This window comes from Lissotriton vulgaris, chromosome 3_1 (genome assembly GCF_964263255.1).
Source record: "Lissotriton vulgaris chromosome 3_1, aLisVul1.2, whole genome shotgun sequence".
NCBI classification, from domain to species: domain Eukaryota; kingdom Metazoa; phylum Chordata; class Amphibia; order Caudata; family Salamandridae; genus Lissotriton; species Lissotriton vulgaris.
The window spans coordinates 466231069-466255566 of NC_141689.1; the positions used below are offsets into that span (position 1 = coordinate 466231069).

The following is a 24498-nucleotide window of genomic DNA, read 5'->3' on the forward strand; positions in this document are numbered from 1 at the left end:
TTTATTATACCTGATGTGGTGGGAATTGAACGCAGAACACCATACAAATGAATTGTTGCATGTATGCATGCTCATACAGTCACTAAAACACATTATTTATAGGATAGAAATGGGGCCTGGGCAAATTAAATGGAGGGTAAATCAAAAGCAATTAGCCAAAATATATAGAACACCCTGCGAAAGTCGGCTATTTATCAATAACTGAAAGCACTTAAAACACCGACTCTCACTTATGCAGAGAAAATAGAAACAAGAACCGTCTTGAAGGAAATTCAGATATACGACCAGTTTCTATTTATCTGTGTTTCCCTATACAGATGCATGCTATGGAAGAACGTGACAATGTATGGAAAAACATCTGGAGACAGTGTCTAACATACAAAAGGAATACATTAAAATGTGAACATACCTGTAGATTGAGCGTACTTTCCTGCACTATTGCTTTTACAAACTCATCTTCATTCAAAGTTTGCATTATATCTATTTTCTGAAATTCATATTCTAAAGATCCGCTGTTGTTTTTTATTTTTATTTCGGTCAAGTTTTTAAAATCAGATCCACTTTTGACAATCCAAGTATTTTTTACTTTTTTTACTCCATATTCATGATCATGGCCACCAAGAACAAGGTCCACTCCTTGACAGTTTTGGGCAAGCCTGAAATCATTATCCCACTTCATATGAGTCATTGCTATAACAAATTCAGCTCCTTGAGCTCGAAGATCTACAGCTAACTGGTTCGCAACGGCAACATAATCTATGTATTGCAGATTTGCTTTATCGACGGTTCCCAAGGTACTTAGCCAGTCTTCTTCCACTAGTCCCATCAACCCAATTTTTAGTGTATTCCATTCTAGTATTTTTTGTACAAGGCCATGTCCTAGTGGTTGTGAAGTAAATGTGTCAAACACGTTGCTCAGGAACCACTGGCACTGCATTCCTTGTACGACATCCTGCAAATGATCCACACCAAAATCAAATTCATGGTTTCCTGAAAAAGAAAATAATTTGAGAATTTAGAACACAGAAATCCATATCAACATGTTTAATACACGTAGCACAATATTTATGCAGCTTAAGTATCCCGCTGTAACACATTTTACTTGGTATTTTAAAAATGCTTGCTGCACTAAGTTGTGGTTGTCGAGCTAAGAGACAAATAACTTCAAGTCTACATATTACAAGCACTTGCTAGCTATGTTAGTTTGCTTTCAGTAACTTACTCTAGATAGCATGACTTAGCCTTCTGAAGGGGGAGGTCCTCATATTAGACAGTACAATATACCATACTGCAGACCATTTTTAGAAGTATGGCAAATCCTTTTTCCGTGTTCTGCTGGCATGGGATATTTTATAAAGCCACATGATTTTTTTTGTGCTCCAATTCTGTTTAATGAGTTATACATCAAAAAGGGGAAAACAGCAGAACAATTAGGGGGTCGTTACATAGAGAAAAATCGTTCAATCAGCAGCCACATTGCCGCAACAGCACGTCCAGGCAACATTGACGTATCTATTTGAAAGGACCCGTAGGAGAAACATAGGAGAGGCATGGTCCAGCATGCTTGGGCACTATGTCAGGGTTTAGGAGTCGTTCAAGCACTGTGGACACCAAACTGTGCGAGGAAGAGGGAATACACCTGAGAGAAATGAAAGGGAGAAGGGGGGCTAAGAGGGAATCAGAGAAGACCAGTGCTTCCCAGCAAGGTCTTCGAGGCCTTAGGTCGTATATTATACCAGAAGGGGGGAGGAGGGGGGCATTGTTTGCAAAATAGTGGCATGTCGAGTCTGCTCAGTCAGAGCCGTGAAGAAAGGGGGCACTCCATATCTAGGCTCGAAAAGATGGAGAGCCCTTAACATAGGGGCTTGAAAACTTGAGTATTCCAGGTGAGATAGGAAGTGGATAAGGGGTGACCAGAGTCGCTGGAATTTCTTGTCAGTGTAGGTAAGCTTGTGCATCATCGGCTCCAGTGCAATGATGTGCTAAAGCTTGTGAACAAGGAAGCCGCAGGGGGGAATGGAGGGGTAGGAGCGGGGAGCGCCACAATCGCCGTATAAGCTGCTTAGCTGCACCTGTCATGTGCAGCACAGGTTCCAGTCTGCATGGGTCATTGAGGTCAGGGATATAGGGCGAACATCTAGGATAACTGTGTGATAGTCATCTGGTATTGGATATCCCAGAGTGCCCTTGATGTGGCTCAAGATCTCCTTCCAAAAGGTTTTCAGGGTAGGGCACAAACACCATATGTAATGGAAGCCATCTCGCGCGGCCTCACATCACCAGCAGGAGCCGGGTCTGGCGGACGCATGGCACGTAGATGGGTGGGGGTGTAATACAAATGAAACATGCTCTTGTAGGCTGACTCCTGTTGAGGAATGCTTCTGTGTATGCATGGGATGTCTTGCCAAAGCAGCTTCCATTATTTCTGGATGATAACTGCTGAGTCATCCGGTGATCAATTCCATTGATATGGATGGCGGGGAAAAGCGATTGTTGCAGAACTGCATATGTTTTAGATACCAATCCCTGGGAACTGGTATAGTTCCGAACAAGTTGTTCAAAGAGCGTGAGTTGGCAGGTAGTAGCCTCTGCATTGGAGGAATGGAGAGCCCAGTGTGGAAGCAGGGAATATTGGTGACGAGCAGTTTCAGACAGGTGGAAGTCCCACTTGCATTGCTCAGCGGCCTCGAAAGAGATCTTGCAGGAGCCTACATTTGCCCATCACCCATTCTGGGAGAGTGGAAGTGAATTTGGGGTTCTGACGTATGGGGTATGTGACGATCGGAATGTGGTTAATCTTGTAGCCGGTTTGTCCCAGATCTCCAACAATGTGCGGGTCTGGGTAGCGGAATAGGCACTGCGTGGTCGGGAGTGTTTAGGCAGCCAGGCAAGGTCCAACAGTGGGCTGCAGGACACCGCTCTATCCATGTGTACCCAGTGCTTTTCACTCCCCTTTCAATCAATGCCTTTTCTGGTACAGACTATCTAACCACTGTTCTATACCTTTTGAATACTCCTCGAGGTGTCAGAATAGATACAGAAAACCCCTGTGAGGGGGTAGGCAGCACTGTGCAGCACCGCAGTGACGCCCTACCACTCCAGCAGTGACATACAGAGTCATATAGAGAAGCCCAAATGCACGTTGAGGTCAGTAGGTTTCTGAGCTATCCACACCCTCAGATGCAAAGCCCTCTCACAGATAGTCTTGGACAAGTGTGGAGATCTCTAAAGTGGGAACTTTGAAGGTGCAAAAGTACCCAGTTCAACAAACTGGGAGGATGGGTAGGTTGGTAGGGAATCTTCGGTTAGATGAACTATCTGCCAGAGGAGGCATTGCCGATGATAAGTAACTTGTTCTGGGGGTAGAGACTTCTAATTACATATTCTTCACCTTTTGAACAGATAAAAAAGCACTATCATCCAGGAGGTGGATCAAAAAACTGGCTTAAACAAAAAAAGTCCTGCAGGATAAAGGAGGCAAAATGTCAATCTCGCCGAACCTGGCTGTCAATAGTACTTCATGCACATATGGAGTGACGCCCACATAGCAGCCTGGAAAGTGTCCAGAAGAGGCAAACCACATGCCAGCATAGGGTATCAGCCTTAACTAGTGAGTAAAGGACCACAACATCCCTCTGGAGGCTACTTTTGCCAATGCCTAGCAGATTTAAATGCAGAGTACAATCCAAGACATGGCCCTCTTCTGCACTGCCTTGCCCTCTTTGCTCCAGAGAATCCAATAAAGAGCTAATCGTTCACACTTGTGCCCTTGTATGATGGAAGTAAAAACTAAGGGCTCTTTTCAAAGACGAGCAATGGAGTCTCTCCTCTTCCTTAGAGGGGTGAAGTGGACCGAAGAATGTCAGGAGGGTGATGTTTTGCCTGACAAGAATAGGAGTCCTCTCTTTCGGACGAAAGGAGGCCCGGGTCCTCAAGGCCAGTTTGTCTTGGTGGAACATGGTGTATGGGGGATTGACAGAGAGGGCCTGCAGCTTGTTTACCTGATGTGCCAATTGTACTGCAACAGGGAAAACTGTCTTGTGGGTAAGTAGCGGTAGAGGACAGTTGTTAATAGGTTCAAAGGAAGTACTCATAAGGCCCTTTAGAACTAATTCAGGTCCCACTAGGGCATAACTAAAGGAGAAAGAGACAACATATGTTGCAAACCTTTTAGAAACCAGATCCCAACAGGTGACTTAAACAAAGAAGGCTGATCTGGCAAACTCAAACAAACTGAAAGAGCCAACAAGTTTCATTTAACTGTGCCCAAAGCAAGCCTTGCTGGGCTAGGGACAAAGCAAAAGCAACAGTTTCGGAAAGGTTAACCTGAAGTGGGTCATTCTGGTGGACTCCGCACCAAGCCTCAAAATTGCCCCAACGCCAGTTGAACACAGATTTAGTTGAGGGATGCCTGGCTGCCAAGATGACACTGATAACTGAAAAAGGAAGGTCAAAGGCTGTCAACTGCCAACATTCAAATTCCAAGCATGGAGGAGGAGCATGCGCAGGCTTGGGTGCTGCAACAGGAGATCCTCCCGAAAGGGAAGCCTGATTAGAGGACAGATGTTCCTGTCCAGGAGTTCTTGAAACTATCATCTCTTGCCCAATCGGGGGTCACTAGGATGACTTGGATCCCATCATTCTTGACCTCATTTAGAACTCTGGGTAGGACCTGTATCTGCAGAAAGGTATACATGAGTCCCGAGCTCCATTCTACGAGGAATCTCCAAGCGGTAATGTTAGAAATGGGGTTGCTAGTTGGCAGAGGTTTGCACCCTGTCCATGTAGGGACGACCACCCTAGTCAAAGTAAGTCAGATACACACCCTTAATTGCCCTGTGCTCACTCTCTGGTAGCTTGGCACACAGCAGTCAGGTTTTTAAGAGGCCCTGTGTAATGTATTGGTGCAACACTTCAATTACAATAACTCAATGAAAACACCACAAAAAAACTCCACAGAGGTTTAGAAAATTAATTTAGAGAACATTTATCTGAGTAAATCAAGATCAACAAGACAAAAATGCAGAAAAGTAGAAGTCAAGATATGAATTTCTAAAGGTTAAGGGGGTCATTAGGATGGCGGGCAGGCTTTGTCCGCCCGCCAACCTATCGGGAAACGGGACCGCCCACCATAAGGGCGGGCGTCCCGTGGGGGCAATTAGGATGCCCTGCCACAGTGGCGGGCGCATCCTGCATTCCCGTCATTGTGGCAGGCGGTGCACTCAGCACCGCCCGCCACAATGCAAGGAAGGCATGTTGTGCATGGAACTTCTGGGGGGGTACCACAGGTACCCCCCATTTGCACCCCTCAGAGTCCCTGGGGACCCGCAACGTGCCTCTATTGTCAAACACCGCATGCCTTTCCGTTGCGGCAATCTGTCCCCGCCTGCATAGTAATATGGATGGCGGTGTCTGTTAGACACCGCCACCATATTAAACCCTTTTCCGCCGGGTCAACTCGTTGACCGGGCAGAAAAGCAGCAGACGATCTTTCTGTCCCCCGCTGTCCTCCCCGCCATAGTAATATGGCGGGGGAATTGGGTGGCGGGCAGGGTCAGATCACGGGCGGATCACCACCGCCATGCGGGCGGTGGCGATCCGCCCGTGATCCTAATGGACCACTAAATGTGAAAAGAGAGCTTAGAATTCACTAGCGGTCAACAGGGTGCTTAAGGCCGCGAGGGACTGGTGCAAATTCAAATTTCAGGCCGACTGCATTTGACAGCAGGCCGGCTACAGGACTAATACAGGTCCTGCTGAAGAAATAACTTGGATGCAGCTTTTGTCGATGTGGAGAAACTACTGCGTCGTTGTTGAGCACACAAAAGGGGGTTCCACAGCATCGTGGAACTCCACTGAAGTGAGTGTTATGCATCGTCGATAAGCTGCGCTGAGAGTCATTGTCGATCCATGCAGGCTGTGGATCTGATGTTGCAGAGCAGCTGCTGTGTCTGCGTAGAAGAGCGATGCAGCTAAATTTCTCATGTAGTCAAAGTGATGTGTCAGTTATGCAGAAATCAGCTGCAGAACCCACATCTGAGGCCCAGGACTGAAGGGGGTACCTCAGGTAAGGGTAGGACCAGCAGATGGCAGTGTCTGGCAGAACCAGCAGGATTTCTTTGGTGTCCCTGAGACTTCAGAAAACAGGAGGCAAGCCAGCAAATCCAGGGAGTCACTATGGGTTCCAGTGTGAGGGGTCCAGTCCTTGTCCTCAGGGCAGAGATCAGCAGGCAGCAGGCCAGCTCAGCAAAGCAGAGAAGCAGCTCCTCAGGACAGCCTGTCTAGGCAGAGTGACAATCTTTATAGCACCATTAAGTATAATGGTGCAACCCTGTATCCCTCAGAACCTGGGTATAGTAGATAAGTACTACAATGTGTTCTGTTGGGTCATTCAATTACTTAGTTTAAATGATAATAATTCAAAATCAATCCCATCAGTAATTCAAAATTGAAGAATAATCCAAAAGTACACCACACACATAGTATACTTAAAATCACATTAATATATCACTTGAATGTATCGTGTTATCTATGGCTGCTACACAATCAAATTGACAAAAGGAAATTAAAAAAAGCCAACATGACATGAATTGTGACAGTATTCAATACAGAATTTACAAAAATTAAATCACAATTTATAAATTACAACAACATATAGACAAAATGTTGAATTACTGATGGGGTTGATTATGAATCCTTAAACCACAGCAGTCTTTACTCGAGCAGAGTTCTTCCCTAGGTCCAGTAGTGTACTGATTTAAGTGTCTTTGCTGTAGAGGGGGACATTAAAGGAGCCCTCTGAAGCACCCAAGGATCCCTTTCAACGCAGTCCTGTCTGCCAGTCTATCTGTAGGGGGTAACCAGCCCTTTGTGTGAGGACAAGACACAGCCTATTTGGATGCAAGTGTGAGCTACCTCTCTCCCTTCCAGCTCAGCAAAGGCTATCAGAATGCAGATGAATAAAGAGGAGTCTTCTGTCACACCCCGCCCTTCCTGTGTTTGTGGCTGTCTAGAGGGGATGCACAAAGCATAGCTGTCACCCATCCCATACATGTATTAGAGACAGTCTGCAGACACACAGAGCAAAGTTAAGAGCATAGAAATGTCCACATTCTAAAAGTGGCATTTTTAAAATGGTAATGTCACATCCAACTTTACCATTAAAGAGGATTTATCACCAACATTCAAAAACATGTAGCTACTTCTTTCTGAACAGGAATTACAGCTTAAAAAGTGCTTTAAGGAATCCTCAATGCTAGCCTATGAGAGAAGTAGACCTCACAGTAGTTAAAAAGAATTCAGCTTTTTGTCACTACCAGGACATGAAAAACTTAAAAGTACATGTTCTGACTTTTAGTTACACAGCAACTTGCCCATAGGGATACCTAGGGCCTACATTAAGGGGTGACCTATGTGCTTCAAAATGAGAGTTTAAGGCTTGGCAAGTGGTTTTGCATGAGAAGTGTCAGTAAACTGTACACAAAGGCCCTGCAATGGCAGGCCTGAGACAGGTTTGAAAGGCTACTTGTGAGGGTGATGCAAACAGTACTGGAGGCCCACTAGTAGTATTTAGATTACAGGCCCTGGGTTTATGGTATACCACTTTACAAGGGACTTACACATAAACGTAATATGCAAATCAGGTATACAACGATCTCAACATGTTTAGTGGAGAAGCACATACACTTTAACACTGGTCAGCAGTGGAAAAGTGTTCAGAGGCTAAGGCCAACAAAAATATACAGCAAAAAGTGGAGGTAAGCAGCCAAAAAGTTGGGAGAAGAAAACCCTAAGGATGACAGGTCTAGCAGGGAGACACCTTGAAACTCCAACATGCAAAAGTGATGACATTGTGGGTCCTCTGTGACAGCAAACCAGGGGTCTCCAAATTCAAGGAACATACCCTGTGCCACCTTCGGACGTAACCACAATCCGTGATACAGTAGGCATTGATTAATTGGTTTGTCCTCCATTGCATTTAGAGATCCCGCTAGGTGAAGCACCACAAGAAAGATCCCTAAGTGTTCCAGGCACTTCCAGCGGCACGGAGCCTTCTTGCACAAAGTCCATGACCCCAACCCACTCTGTTTGTTGCAGTACAATATGGCAGCAGTGTTGTCTGTGAGTACCTGTACCTGCCTCCCTTTGATGAATGAAAGCTTTCAACAATAAGTGAATAGCTCGCTATTCCAGAAAGAGGTTGTGTAGGACAAGCCCCCGCCGGAAACCAAATGCCTGTGATGCCCACCTCCACAGGATGGCCTCTTCAACCAAGAACTGATGCATCGGTCACCACTATCAGTTCTGGGTGGGATAGGGCGAGGGGTCTGTGGCTGACACAATCATGGTCCAGCAGCCATCACTTGTTGCGCAAACTATGCCTTTGGCGTAGTTCTACAAGGATTCTTTTCCCACCCCTGGGTGACATGGGTAAACTTGGATCAATGCACCAATGCTGAGAGTGAAAGACAGGCTATTGCAGCCCCGTAGAACCCCACCCAAACCATTGTTAACGTGGAATCCATGCTTTTGGGTTTTAACAATCCCTAAATTAGGATCTGGGGCACAGTGGTGCCAAAAACAAACCTATTTCACTCTTTACAACATCACATACACAAATTCAACTAAGAAGAATAGACATTTTTAACAAAAAGCATTTATTGCAACAGGGTGAAACAGTTTCTCAGCACATCTAAAATAACAACACAGAATATCATAAAATCACCAAAAAGGCACATTATGAACAATGAGGATAAAATAAACATTTCTAACATTTAAAATGTCATTTAAAACGTATTACCTTACAAACCAACTTCAAAGTACAACTTGCAACCTAGACCAGGTCTCTCCAACTTTTTCAGTAGTGAGAGCCACTTCTGATCTTTGAAAATCAGAGCTACTGAAGGCCAAGCCACTCGCACAATGTTACCAGAGACCCTCCAACCAGTTTCACTGAATTTAACCCTAATGTCCACAGAGACAAAGAATATGGTTTGAACAAAATACTTTGACTAAGGGCTCTAAGACAGGGCTGTCATGTGGGTCAGTGAGAGTGTGGTCTTTGGAATGTATGAACATGTGTGCATATGAATGGCATGTACATGAATGTACTTGTGGAACAGGACATACCTTTCGCCATAATTGGCACTGTTACATGTATAACACAAACTTTTTTTAAGTGGGAGAAATTTAAAGTGTAGAAAAATTATCTGTAAAAAAAGTTCATAATATGCAAACATTTTCTGCACTTTACATTTTTCCCACTTAAAGAAATTGCTGCATTTTTCAGCTATAAATAGGACACTGTGGGGCATATGTATGAACTGAATTTTTTGTCGCAAACGCTGCGAATCGCAAAAAAGCAGCGTGTCCGACTTAAAATTCGGAAAACTGGATGTATTAGGAAAATCGCACTGCAAAATTAAGATCGCAAAATTTGCGATTCCTTAATTTTGCGTAAGCATTTAAGGAATCGCAAATTGCGATTTTATGCAACAAGCACTCAAGTTTTGCGATTTAGAAATCGCAAATTACCACCAACTTCAAGTTGGTGGCAATTTGTGATTTCTATCACAAATGCACTTTTTGGCATTTGTGAAGGTGCCATGTGGCGCACATACATGCCCTTAGGCAGGTAAGTGCTTCAGTTCTTCTCCTCTGTGCTCTGGGTCATAAATCTGACTCCAGCACTGCTCATTATCTGACCCTGCTGTCTGCAGCCTGAAGATAATAATGCAAAATTAACATAAACTTCCCTTAACTATAAAAGGAAAATGTGACCCTGTGCTCATTTAAAAATGAACTCATGGCTGTGAGAAGGCTGTGAGCTACTCTGATGGTGTCTGTGAGCTACTGGTAGTTTGCAATCGACTGAGTGAGTACACTTGATCTAGACTTTCTTAGGGAGAAGAAACGCAGAGCATACATTGTTGACAGCAAAAGCTGTGGTTATCAGAGAGGCAGAAGTCAGCAGCGTCCTTTCACCTGGCTTCAGCTCTTTATCTGCATCAGGAGCAATGTAGCAACTTCTTGGTATGCTGCCAGCAGTCAAAGCTGTCTCTGGCAGTATATTGTGCGATAATCTAGGAGAAGTTCCTCTCTTGACAAGTGGCAGGCCTTTTATACTTAAGGATTGGAATTTCTGACATTCGTTCCGAAATTTCTGAAATAAATTAAGTACATCAAGGTATATGTTCCAGACATATCCTGATTATCATATAGGGCAAATAGACATCAATTCAGACTACATTGTTTTTACTACATGTGTGTGTTTGCTCCTATTTGACTTCAACATTCTGATAACTAGACACTTGTCCCAGACTGATGTTGCATCAGGCGTTATATCTATATCATTGTCCGAACAACTGGACACTTTCACAGCTCTTGGAACAATAAGGTCAGATGACATCTGCATCAATGGAAGATATGACAATGATTCAGCATAAATTGAAAAACATAGCAACTACAGTTACCTCAAATGGAGTCGGGCCTACTCATAAGTCAGACTTTAGGGGCTTAATGCTACACTGCAGATCTCTTATAGTGTCCTCTAAAACCCGTTTGAAAAAAGAAGGGGTGCCCTTTACTGCGAGGCCTTTTTCCTCCCTGTACAGAGCCATTTTTTGGCTAATTGGGGTAGTTTGTACTTGGGCCCCGTAACTTTTTGTCCACATAAGATATCCATGACAAATGTGCATCCTTTTCTTCCAACATCGTGAGGAATCTAAAGGTACCCAAGGTTTGTGGATTCACCTGGCAGGGACCAATAAATTAGCCAAAATACAGCTACATTTTGTTTTTTTGGGAGAAAAAAAGTGTGATATTTTACCTGCAAATGGTATCAACACAGGGTTTGCAGTGCTAAAATCACCATCTTCCCAGGTTTCAAGAACATGCAGACATTTGCAGGAAAACCAGATTTTTCTACACAGTTTCACCATTTTACAAGGACATAGCCTATGTTTCCTATTTTTATGCTTTCAACCTCATTTCAGTTAGACGTAGGATGGTTGTGAAACCAGTAATTGATCCCAGAAAGCTGTACATGTCTGAAAAGTAAGACAAAATTCTACATTCAGCAAGGGTCATTTGTAGATTCGTCAAGGTTGTCCTGTAGAAATCAACAGTTCAAATAAAACAAAATATTGAAATAGAGTTGGAAAAAATGTGTGCCTACTTATCACCTGTGACTTCTTCTAAGTATGGCAGAAATTTGAAAGCAATATACTGTTACTTCCGCTGGACCCTTCTGGTTGCGAGGATAAATAGGACTTGTACGTTCACCAAGAAACCGAGGTACCCAGAACCAATAACTGAGCTGCACCTATGTTGCAAAGTCATCCTAGTGCCCTGGGCACCCCTCATTTTTTGCTGACAGGTACTGGTGGTAACTGACTCAGACTGTCCCGGGGCTCTGCCTAACCAGGCCCAGGGCCAGTGTTACGCTGAAAAGACACTTCGAATACAGTGAAAACACCTAAATACACCAAAGTACACTATGGGTTATGGTACTCCTATGATTGGCATGACCTTCCCTTCAAGGCCCTAGTACATAATAAGGGAAGGGTGGATCAAAAATACCTTAAAGTCCATAGTATATAATAGGGCATGGCAGTATAGAGGACATCAGCCCTTTCTGTACTTGCATGTGTGCACTGCTGAGGTCAGTTTAAAAGCTGCCCTGTGTTGCAGAACTGCTTTTAAAATGCACATTGTGCCCACACTCGACCTCGATGTTCGGATCGCTTAAAAATTAATAAACAACAGAATTGTAGCATATTAGGTACCTCCAGGGTTTCCCCTAAGTGTCCCAGTGTTGGGGGGTCAGGAACCTTATAAAATAGGTTTTTTATGCCCAGGGTTTAGTGAAATTGCACATTTCACTTCCCACATTGTAGTCAAGTGCATCCCAAAATCGACTTTTGTGATAAGAGCACTGTGGACTGATATTCTGCAATATTTTTACATATTCAGAACCCCTAAAGTCTTCCCTAGGTATCCCAAGGGTGTCGGATCCTGCCCCCAGCCACATTGGTTTACATGGCAAGAAGTTATTCTTTAATATTTCCCGCCAGGAGAATACAAAAAATATCATTCAATGATTCACTAGAATAGTATTGATAAATCCAACAATATTCTGTTGTTGAATTTATCCCAAAATGTACAGACAGGAAGTTCTAAGACCTTCTTCTCTGTAAGCCTAAATTCAGCCTTCCAGTGTTCTGTCCTGATTGGCATAAATTAAGTGGATTAGCCAGACTGTTTTGATGAGGTATTAAATAGCCCCTAGGGTTATAGAGCCATTCTGGGAGGAGAGGTTTTGTTCCCTAGGAATACCAGAGGCAGGGGTCGTAAACAATCTACTATAAAAGGAGGAGATGGCCAGGAGAAACCAGTTTCATTTACACCCTCATTTTAAGAACCCATCCTGATTACAGGTATAAGGAACAAATGTGCAAGGCCAGGGGAGAGGGAGAATATGGAGATTAGCGATCCTGGAGGTTGGTTTAGACAGCTCATGCCTCTCTGCTGGGACTTCGGCCATATTGAATTTTGGAGAAATAGTGCTTTCTGGGAGACAGTTTTGCCACACTTTGGAGGAAATGGACATGCTCCTGAGTGTTGTCCTACACCTCATTGGGCAGGAGAGCCCTCCTGTGTGACCATAGAGATCAATGAGTAAGTATCTGAAAAGGGCAGTGTCTTTCAGATCTGCTGCTTGAATCTACAGAAGGGTCCAAGCTGGAAGTTTGATTTGCACCAACCAGGCTCTATACTCTGACTGACAACGCCTGCTGCACAATCTGGACCGATAGCCCTGTGGACCAACCCTGCTTCAAAAGAACTAAAACGGGGACTCTCTGCAAGCTACAGGTCAGCAGAGCTCACCTGGACCAACACCACTAAGAATTTCTAGTCTGAAGTATTACAAGTTGATTTGTAAGGGGTTTTTCCAAGTGGATAGTGGGAATTGAAGTCCCAAACTTTCAGGGATCATCTTGAAGCTTCCAGACCCTTGGAGTAAGTTTTGGACACTTTGGGACCCTGAAAGGAACTTCAGGAAGAAGTTCCAGAAGTTTGGAGCAACTTTGGGAAAAAGTTCCCGAAGTGGACCAATAACCCGGCCAACCAAACTGGCAACTCTCAACTGTGAGCCAGGGGAAACCGCAACAACAACGCAGCCGTTTCCACGCAAACCTTAACCACGCATGCATTACAACGCATGCGTGGTTACCACGAAAGCCTTTACCAAGTATACCTTTAGTACAAGATACGTAGTAAAGGCTAAAATTAGAAAAAGGAGGTTTGGGGGTCTACCCCAAAAAATAAAATAAAAAGCATTGGAAAAAAAGGGGGCTTGGAGGGTCTCCCACACCCCCAAAAAACCAAACCTGATGTCACGAAGAGGAGGCAATCGTGTTGTTTGAGAGGAAATGGAAAGCAACTTCCGCTTCTTCTTTACGACGTCACCAAGGAAGATAAAGGAGAGGAGACGACGTGAAGAGGTAAAGGGAATTTTAGTTTAAAAATATATATATATATATATAAGGATTGAGGGTTCAGGGCAGGGGTAATTATAAGAAAGATTGGGGTTTGGGGAGACACATAAGAGTACAGGGGAGGGGTATAACCTTTACGAAGAGTATGCCCTTACCATGCATACATTTACAACGAAAATCGTTGTAAAGGTATGCGTGGTAAAGGAATATTTGTGGTAAAGGTTATGCGTGGAAATAGCATTCTGTTGTAACGCATGCGTGGTAAAGGCATATTTTGCAACGGAATGCGTTGTAACAACATACAACCGTGAGCGGGCCTGCCGGCCAGGTTCATCCAGCTGAAAAGGTCCAGAAGTCCCATTTCAGGAGTTTGACCGGGAGTAGGTGAAAACCCAAGCCAGTGAACCCTCACCGAAACCGGCCTGGTGAAGAGCATCAAGACACCACGTGAGAAAAAGCTCAGTAAATATTTCTAAGTCCGAACGTAGAAAAGGTGACCGGGACCGATCGCGAGAGTCAAGCTGCCCACCTTAAAACGCAAGCCAGTTTGGATCTCTGTTTTGTCCTGCTGAAAAGCCCTAGAGGTCGGACTTCCACAAGTTTGACCGGGAGTTCGTCGCAAGGCAAGCCGGGGAACCCTCACCGAATCGGGTCTGGCTGAAAGCTTCGAGGAACCCCTTGAAGAAAAGCTCCAGAAAAGTTTCTAAGTCTGAAGTCAAAAAGCTTTGACCGAGACCTCCCGCAAGGGGTAGCCGCACAGGACTTTGTCGCAGTTATTTGCACATCTCCGAATTTGTAGGTACCCATACTAGCATGTGAATTAGAGGGATATTTTTAAAAGGACTTCTTTTTTACACAGTGTCTTACATTTGGAAGGCAGGATTGCATAGAAATTCAATTGGTAATAACACTTGTTCTACTATTTTGTTCCCTCCCGATAAAAAAGGCATCTTACTTGTGTAGGTAGGCCTAGTGCCTGTGACAGGGATATGCCCAAAATGCAACATGGACACATCACATTTTCCCAGTGAAATCTGCCCCTTTTTCACAATGTGCCTAGCTGTGGATTTTTAATCCTAGCTTTGCCGGCACCTAGGTAAACCTAGCAAAACTGTACATTTTTTAAAGGAATACACCCAGGGATATCCAGGATGGGGTGACTTGTGTGGCTCTCACCAGGTTCTGAAACCCAGGAACCCTTGCAAACCTCAAACTTTGTAAAAGAAAACACATTTCCTCACATTTCTTTGATGGAAAGTTCTGGAATCTGCAGGGAACCACAAACTTTCACCCACCCAGCATTCCCCCCCAAGTATCACAATAAAAATGGTACCTCTCTCGTGTGGGTGGGCCTAGTGCCTGTGAAAGGAAACGGCCTAAAACGCAACGTGGACATATCACATTTTTCCACTGAAAACTGACCCTTTTTTTGAAATTTTCTCTAGCTCTGAACTGTGCACCCTAGCTCAGCTGGCACCCAAGGAAACCTAGACAACCTGTATATTTTAAAAAAACTATACACCTCCCTGGTTCCCTTGGGTGTCTAGTTTTCAGAACTGTCTGGGTTTGGTAGGGTTCTCTAGATGGCCGGCGAGCCCGGGACCAAAAACGCAAATGACACCTTTACAGCCATATAGGGAAACCAACCAAACTCAGACATTTCTGAAAACTAGACTCCCAAAGGAGTCCAGGGAAGTCAGGCTTGAAAGGGTCCCCCAACATTTTCTTACCAAGAACCTTGGCAAATGCTCAAATTTAGCAAAAAAGTCACATTTTTGAGTGAGAAGGTGTTGGGATCACAGTGATGGCACGAATTTTCTACCATTCAGAATTCCACTGGGACTCCCAAAAAAAATGATACCTCACTTGTATGGGTGGGCCAAGTGTCTACGATGAGGAAGAGCCAAAAACCAGTAACGATTGAGGAGGAACTAAAGCTGGTCCAAAAGTTTTTTTATACGTTTTTAGGCTGACTCTGCTTTGGGCACCCATACAAGTGAGGTATTATTTTTATCAAGAGACTGAGGGGAGTGTGGTGATCCTACAACTTTCTCACACAGAAATGTGAGGAACATATGACTTTTTAGCTAAAAGAGGTTTGCAGGGGATTCAGGGTAAAAAGAAAAAAAGCTGGGGATACAAGAAAGTCAAACCGCCTGCCAAGAACCATCCGATTCCACGCACACCGCCAGGAAAGCAACAGTCCATGCACACCGTCAGCCAACCGACAGTCCACGCACACCGCCAGCCATGTACCAGTAGACACACACCACCAGCCAAGCGTCATCCATGCACACCACCAGCCAAGCAACATTCATGCACACTGCTAGCCTAGCGCCATCCTCGCACACCGTCAGCTAAGCACCATTCACGTACACTGTCAGCCAAGCACCAGTCCACACACATCGCCAGCCAAGCACCAGTCCACCCACACCACCAGCCAAGCACCAGTCTACACACACCGCCACCAAGCGCAAGCTGACACACACCACCAGCCAAGTGCAAGTCCACACACGCTACCAGCAAAAAGCCAGTACACACACAGCCATTCAATTGCCAGTACATGCAGACGGATGTATGATGTTACAACGCACTAATTTAAATCGCGGTACATTACATCGCTGTTTTCACAATGCAACGACTTGCGCTGTACGGCGCAGGACTTAGGAATAGTATTTCAGCCTACGTACAGATGGGAAGGTGTTGAAATAGTAAATCACACTATTCCTTAGTCTATAGCGCCCTGAAGTGCAAGTCTTGGTAATGACTTGTGTTGTAAAAGCAGCAATGTAAATGTATTGCGGTGTTTTGATAGCTTTGTTAAGGTCATTTCCCCATGCAGACAGTCAGCCGAACTTCAGTTCACACACACACACAAAACTTTCCCTGGTATTTAGTGGTAAGTAGACAGCAGGCCCATTAATTTCCTCGAGTCAGCAATGTGAGGAACTTGCCTTATTCTTTTTTTAAAAGATAGAAGACATCTATAAAGGCTTCCCTATGACTGCTCTGGACCGTCCTGAAATACTCAGCAATGGGACGATGAACACCCTAGAGGTATTCCCTCAGATGGAGCAGGACCGGTTACTTGCCCTTTGTGCAAAAATTAAATCAGGCTCATCGGCCGATCCTCTGAAACCTGACCACTTTAAGAGAATTTTACCTACTATTTCTCCCTCTCTTGGCAAAGTGATTAATAAGTCACGCAGTCAAGCGATCGTTCCTATAGCATGGAAACAGGCCAGTGTACTGCCTTTGCTTAAAAAACCCTCCTTGGATGCCAAAAAAAGAGAATTTCAGGCCAATCTCACTGCTCCTCTGGACCGCTAAAATTGTGGAAGCATATATCAATTCCATTCTTTCGGACCACCTGACCAGCAATAATATACTTGACCCCTCGCAAAACGGATTCTGTGCTGGCCATGGTACAGAGTCAGCGCTTTTGACGGTACAAGTACATCTTTGGGCAGCACTGGACGCAGGATAGACGTCAGCACTGATCCTTCTGGATCTTAGTGCCGCGTTTGATACGGTGTCCCATGCCATCTTGCTGCGTCGGTTAAAAGAGGCAGGCATCTGTGGCCTTGCTCTGAAATGGCTTGCGTCAAGTCTTACCAGGTGACTGCTCCCCCTTTTTTCTCATCTGTATTTCCCATCAAGCACGGAGTATCACAGGGTTCATCTTTGAGTCCTCTGCTCTGTAATTTATATGTACAACCTCTGGCTGTTTTGGCCAAGAGCAGAGGGCTGACAGTGGTCTCCTACGCGGATGACACGCAGCTGGTGGTGGCACTCTCTGGTAACTCTAGGGATAACGCCGCCAAGTTCCAAGGTGATCTTGCGGCAGTTGCCGGCTGGTTAACAGCCAATTACCTCCAGCTGAATGCTAATAAGTTGGAGGTGCTGCTGGTGGGAAAGGACCATGGGTTATGGAATGAGCACTGGTGGCCCAGGAATCTAGGTACCCCTCCCCCTCCTAAACAGGTGGTAAAGTACTTGGGGGTCTGGATGGACTCTTCGCTTATTCTCCAGATTCAAACAAAGAAGGTGGCGGGCACCTGTTTCGGTCTCCTCCATGGGCTGAGACCTATCTTGGGCTTCAATGCCCCGACTAGACAGCTTATTATTCAGGCACTGAATATTTCTAGGCTTGATTATGTGAACTCTCTGTACCTAGGGGTAAACAAGGCAGAAGTACTAAGGTTACAGAGAGTTCAGAATGCTGCAGTGAGAGCTCTTCCGGGCTTGCGTAGAGTCTGCCCAGTGTCTGGAAGTCTACCATGTCTTCACTGGCTGCCTCTGGCTCAAAGCATTGAGTTCAAAGCAGTCTGTATAGCTTTCAAAATTCTGAAGCTTGGATCTCCTAGGTCACTGACAGATTTGCTTTCGTTCTATGTTCCCCCCGCCAGCTTCGCTCCATGGGCCAACATTGAGCTGGAGGTCGCTCCTTTCGTTATAGAGTGGCTGTTCTTTGGAATTCTCTGCCCCTTTAAATTTGTGGCCTTGACAATCTTACTCAATCCAGGAGAGCCATTAAAACCTTTCTCTTTCCTTATGTGTAAACCCTCTTCTGTATCTTGCTGCTGCTTTGCTTTTAGCGCCGGGACGCCCCTTGGCTGGGGCAGCTGTCGCGCTTAATAAATGTTTTAAATAGAAACAGAAATAGAAATTTTCCCCCGTTGGCAGTCATATGAGCCTCAAAATTGCAGAAACAGCCAAAATGGGGAGCGACCCTTGCCTATGGGGTTGCTCTGTGACATGCCCATAAACATATCCCTGCTGCCAAGTGTGCTTTCTGCCCACCAACGGGGGGCAAATCAGGTGTAATAACCAACATCTTCCCCCCAGGAGGGGCAGAAAGACTGTGTCCATTTTTTGGGGGGCGGTTCATAGGCATGCCCATTCTGGGCAGCCGCCACTTCTACACGAAGCAAAAAATAGTCCCTAGTGCCCAGTGGGCTTTCTACCCCCCGGGGGGGCCTGCCCCATGGAAGAGGCAGAACAACTTGGGTCCCCATTTACGTGGTGTGGGGATATGGTCATGCCCATTGGAGGGAGCCCCCGCCCCACTTTTATAAAACAAAAAAAATCCCTGGTGTCTAGTTGGCTTTCTGCCCCTCATTAGGGCAGACTAAGTCTAGTGGAGGACTACTAACCCTCATTTGGCCCTCAAGAGAGGCAGAAAGTCCGATTTGTATTTGGGGGGCGGGGCATTGGCATGTCCTTTTTGGGTAGCCACATCCCGCGTATTAAAAAAATACATACTCCCTGGTGCCTGGTTGGCTTTATACCCTGCCCCCCCCCCTCCGAGGGAAGATCAGGGGCTATTGCCAATTTGTATTTTGGTGGGTGGGGGCATTGGCATGTCCCTTTTGGCCTGCCACCACCCCTATGTATAAAATAAACCAAATTCTCTGGTGCCTAGTAGGCTTTCTGCCTCCCAGGGGGGCAGAACAGGGGTATTGACCCCACCTGCCCCCGGGTGGGGGGGAGGCGGGTCAGAAAGACTAACCAATTGGTGGGATGAGTGCATTGGCATGCCCATTTTGGGCAGTCGCCACCCCAACGGATAAAAAATAAAAGCAAACCCTGGTGACTAGTGGGCTTTCTGCTCCCACCCCGGGGCTAATGCCCCATCTACCAACCCTGGGGGGGCAGAAAGACTAAATCATCCCAAAATGTAATGGGGAGCAAAAGCCCTTGCCCAGTGGGCTACTCCCCCATCCGCTGTATCTAGTGGAGGATCCCTGCTTGGGGATCAGCATCCTGCGGTGATCCCCAAGCAGAGATTCACTTGGGAGGTGTACCACTAGAAAGGAGTGATTCTCCCCTTTCCAGTGATACTCCTCCCATCTGCCTAGGTGCTCGAGGCGCTAAGATAGCCCAATAAACACGCAAGCAGTGAAAGTAAAATGGGCCGATCAGCACATTGAAGAGGAGTGGCGCAGTGACCAGGGCGACTGCCTCTGGATCCTGGGGCTTAGGGTTCGATCCCCAGTGCCGGCGGCAGATCAGTCCAGCACCATGTGACTCTGGGCAATAGCTCGCTTAATCTTCCCGACGGCCCCCAGCGCTGGGACACCTCTCCGGAGGTAGCTGTACGCTTTACAAATACTGGACATTTACATTTACATTTCACTTCCATTTTCAGTGAAATTATGTCAACGCGCCTTGTGCGCTGATTGTCATTTCACTGAAAACCCAGGACAGACTCGGGAGCTGGGAAAGCTATTCCCCAGTTCCCCAGGGTGTTTTGGAAAAAAAGAAATCCATCTGGTGTCTGCAGACTTTTTAAGTGCATGTAAACAGCACAGTTTTTCTTCTTCCTGGGACTAATGGTCTTCTTACGCTTTTTACGTTAGGTTGCGTTGCAAAACAGGGTTGAAATAAGTATGTTATATACAGTATTTTATTTTAATTTTAGAGTTATTGGTCACCTATCAATCGCCGGTCCAGATGAGGCCTGTAACCCTTTCACGGAGGAAACCGACCTGGGTGTTGCTGGTTTGCTGGTTGCTGCATAACGCCAATTCCTCTTCCACCTAGCCTCCCCTTATCCCTGGAGGGATCCGACGCCTTGCCGCTCGCTAACAACTTGCAGCACCCGCTTCGCGGGTGCCGCTGCGCGGCGTGTGGCGAGGGGTCGAGGCTGCTGGAGCGTTTGCCGGTCTGAGGAAGGAGGAGGGAGCACCGCGAGTCTACCGAGGGAGAGCGCCGCAGGGACTCTCAAGACCAGGAGTCCCTGCGCTGCACAGGTGTGCACGGCCGCGCCCCCAGCAAGACACGCCCCCTCGGCTGTCCAGGACACAAAAGCGGGAAGCCTTCTAACTTGCAGCGGGACCCTTTCACGGAGGAAACCGACCTGGGTGTTGCTGGTTTGCTGGTTGCTGCATAACGCCAATTCCTCTTCCACCTAGCCTCCCCTTATCCCTGGAGGGATCCGATGCCTTGCCGCTCGCTAACAACTTGCAGCACCCGCTTCGCGGGTGGCGCTGCGCGGCGGGTGGCGAGGGGTCGAGGCTGCTGGAGCGTTTGGGAGCACCGCGAGTCTACCGAGGGAGCGCGCCGCAGGGACTCTCAAGACCAGGAGTCCCTGCGTTGCACAGGTGTGCACGGCCGCGCCCCCAGCAAGACACCCCCCCCCCGGCTGCAACGCCCCCTTATAAACAACGGACTACCGCTCAGCGGGACGGGAGCGGGACGCCGAGCGAAGCCCGAGCAAAGGGCGGGCAGTCTGTGGCAGTCAGGGGCTGACAGAGGCTGGGCTGGGCCATCCCTCTTTCATCCATCGCTTCTGGTCCAAGGGCTCGGAGTCTACCTGCGGGACTTGAGGCCAACATGTCAACCCGCTCTGGTAAAGCTCTGAGGGGTGGGGGAGAAAGTGCCACGGGGAGTACAATAATTGGCACAATGGACAAATTCATTACTAGGGTAGCTGCGGTTATTGAAAAGGAGATTGTGATGACGAAACGTCGCCTTTCACAAGACTCCTTTCCCTCCAAACGCTCCTCCTTGGGAGCCGTTGCTCATGCCCTGTACCCAATCTCCACCTACCCTATTTCCCCTTTCCCAGAGATTCTGTCCGTAGAGCCACGGATTGTAGCCATAGAGGCAGGTATTGACAGGATAGAAAGCCTAATCACCAATCCCCTTCCCTCCAGCCCTAGTCCAGCTGCTGCGGATCTCTGTCCTGTTCCACCTACAGCTACCTCCTCTGGTCACAATTCCCAATCTTCTATTCAGGTTCCCACACTAGGCCAAAAACTGTTGCCCCAGGCCCGAGTTTGTCGGGCCCATAAGAAAAGAAAAAGGGTTATTAGCACACGGAAGGGAAGTTATTCCTCGCTCTACAAGCATCCTAGGATACAGTCCCATAAAGGTCCTACGCACCCATAAGCTGGAGGGCCAGAACCATCTGGGAGTACTACCCCACCAGGACCAGCGGCAGAAACTCCTCTGCCTCACTTCTCGGTCCCGGTATTACCTATACCTTTAAACGAGGGGTCCTCCCTTGAGCCCTTCGAGAAACTGGTCACGTCTCTGCTGGTACCGCTTATTGACCAAGTCAAGAGTCTGGGGGATAGGTTAGACAGATTCGAACAGATCACCCGGGACAATTTTTTCTCCTTGAAATCCCTTTTTAAACTACAGTCAAGGATCAGGGAGGATACTGCAGTTGGGAATGAAGGGAAAAAGGATTCTGTGGGCCCAACACAGGGACACTCACCGGCATTGTCCGCCCATGCACAAGCCACCGGGATGGCCTTAACACCAGCACCCCTGGCTAGTGCAAAACCGGCAAAGCCGACTACTACTACCCATGTTGTCCAGGTCCATGCTAGCACCCCCCCAGCAGTGAGAACAGCTAAGTCTAACCCTGCTCAAAAGAAGCGGCAAGAAGGAGGGGCTGGTTCTAATTCTAAACCACTGGCCGCTCCACCCACTGAAGCCAGGGGAGTAGCCACGGCTCTAAAGGCTAATACAAAGACTTGCCCACCTAAAAACCCGAGCCCAGTGGCTATACCACATAAGGTGGTACGCAAGTGTCCCCCAGTCAATCTCCCCCCTGAGTGCCAACCATACGTTGTTGTCCTCATCAAGGTTCCCGCCCTGAAGGATACTCAGCAGGAAACCCACCAGGCACTGAAGAACAAGGTCATCCACTGGTTGCAAGCCAACAGACCCCTTCCCTTGGGTGTGGACGGCTTGATTCTCGGTGTGCGCAGGGTGGGTTGGATTGGTCAGGGGAAAAAATTGTTTGAGGGGGATTGTGTGGTGGTCAATTTCCAAGACATAAGAGCTGCCCACTCAATATGTACCCTAAGACAGGCCACGGCCGGTCCCGGAGTCGAAGCAGTTGATTTAACATTCTTCTACCCGCGGCCGGTCATGAACTCCTTAGCCAATCATCCCGTGTTTCCTACCCAAAATAGTGCTTACGGCCAATGGCACCCAGCAACAACTGTAGCGCAGTCGCATGCGGTCTTGCCAATGCCGAGCTGGGGGACTAGGGGCTACTGACTTCTAGACTCCCCTAAGGAGGCTCGGATGGTCTGGTCTTCCGACGCCCAGTCTCCTTTAACTGCTAAACCTAAAGATCCCTTGACCATCCCATATGAGCAAGCTGCCTTAGCGGACACAGGGGAATTAAGGGTTGGGAGGGTTCTACTCGAGCCTGCCACTGTCTGCCCTACTGTGGGAGAGGTACACTTATTTGGCCCTGTCGAGCCCTGTAGCATTGCGGCTGTGGCGGACCCATCTATTAGGGTTCTCAGCTGGAATGTGGCTGAACTGGACAGGAAGCTGGCCCTGCCTGACTGGAACGCACTTGTGGAGCAGTACTCCATATGTCTGTTCCAGGAAACCTGGAGTAAGGAGCCCTTACACAAGGCAGGATATTCTACTCACCACTTACCAGCTGTTCATTCAGAGACTGGTAGGGGTCGCCCTTCGGGTGGCCTCCTTGTCTGGGTAGCTTCCGCACTTAACTGTAGGGTGGAGGAGCATGACACCCAATGCCCGGACCTCCTTAACATCACCCTGAAAAACCCTAAGGGACATGTTATTGTAAACATCTTTATTATCTATGCCCGAGGTACGAAGGGGGGTAGAGAATCCCCCACCATTGCCTGTCTGGAGGCTCTGCTTCGATCCTCTCCACATAAGCACCGAACTCTGGTTGCGGGTGACTTCAATTGCACCTTTGAGCCCCTTGGCCCTGAGGTCACACAAGATCAAGAGGACAATGACAACAGGTGGGGGATACCAGCTCTAGAGCTCAGCCCAATTAAAAAATGGACGGAAGTGGTGCTCCAGGTTAATTCCTTAATAATGGAGTTTGACCTGAGGGCCCTTAATGGCAGGACTAGCTCCGACAAAAAGGGAGCCCATACATACAATAGGCCCGCGCATACGTCAAGAATCGATTATTTTCTTCTTGACGTACACCTATGGAGCATGGTAAAGGATATGGTGATTATACCCTATGTCGAGAGTGACCACAACCTCCTCTCGCTTACCCTGACCCATAGGTGGCTAGATGGTATAGGGAGCAGAACCGCTTGTACCCCCGCCCCGGATATGTCAACGGTCTCTAACTGCGGTCGACGGCTAAAGTGGGCTAAGCTGTCGCTCTCAGTGGAGAAAATATCCTCCATAACGCAGCTTTTAGCTGCAGCCTTAGAAAACCTTGACTCTCCTGAGGGTGGGCTGATGGATGTGCCTGCCAGGTTCTGTAACCTAACCCAGGCCCTTAGTGACCTTTTTATTGTCCCAGTTAGCGCCAATAGGAAGAAACCATGTCCCCGGGCTAGACAAGGCTGGTCTAATCGCAAATGCAGGGAGGCGAAGATACTGCTTGTTGAAGCAGTTAAATCCAAATCACAAATCAGGACCAGGGAGGCCAGAAGGCTATACTCTCACTGCCAAAAAAACGCTAAGAAGGAATGGGAGGACAATTTCTGGCAGGACCTCTTGGCTGCTAGTCGAGGGAGAGATGCCAAAGGGTTTTGGGACCTGGTGGGCAGTAGGAATCGTCCTGATGACACCTTGAGGACCTGCACTATCACTGCCCAGGCGTGGTTTAACCATTTTATGGCTCTCTATTCCGCCGTAGAAGGCACACTTAATGACCCCTTCATCCTTCCCCCCTATACCCTGGACAGAGATACGGACCTTTTCTCCGCACGGGAGGTCACGAACCTGATTAAAACTCTTACACCACTAAAAGCAGCTGGCCCGGATGGGTTACCAGGGACCTTCTTCGAGCCTATCCAGGTGAATGGGGTGGGTTGATCTCTGCCCTTCTTAATGCTATTACCGAGGGAGGATCTGTGCCAGAGTCCTGGAAAGGGGCAGAGGTAGTCCCAATTTTTAAAAAGGGTTGTCGGGATCTACCAGGGAACTATAGGCCAATAAGCCTTATAGACTCAACCCAGAAGGTGGCGGGAAAAGCTATTCTGGGGAGGATTCTTCAATGGGTGGATGATAACCATATACT

General features: G+C 47.1%; 1 protein-coding gene across 1 annotated transcript in view; it reads right to left on the reverse strand.

Moving 5' to 3' along the window:
• The window catches only part of LOC147726626 (5'-nucleotidase-like), a 1080701-nt gene that overhangs the window by 794005 nt on the left and 262198 nt on the right, over nucleotides 1-24498 (reverse strand). Inside the window, exon 3 of the mRNA XM_086962959.1 lies at nucleotides 410-990. Coding sequence (XP_086819085.1) covers nucleotides 410-990 — 581 coding nt within the window. The remainder of the gene's footprint in view (nucleotides 1-409; nucleotides 991-24498) is intronic.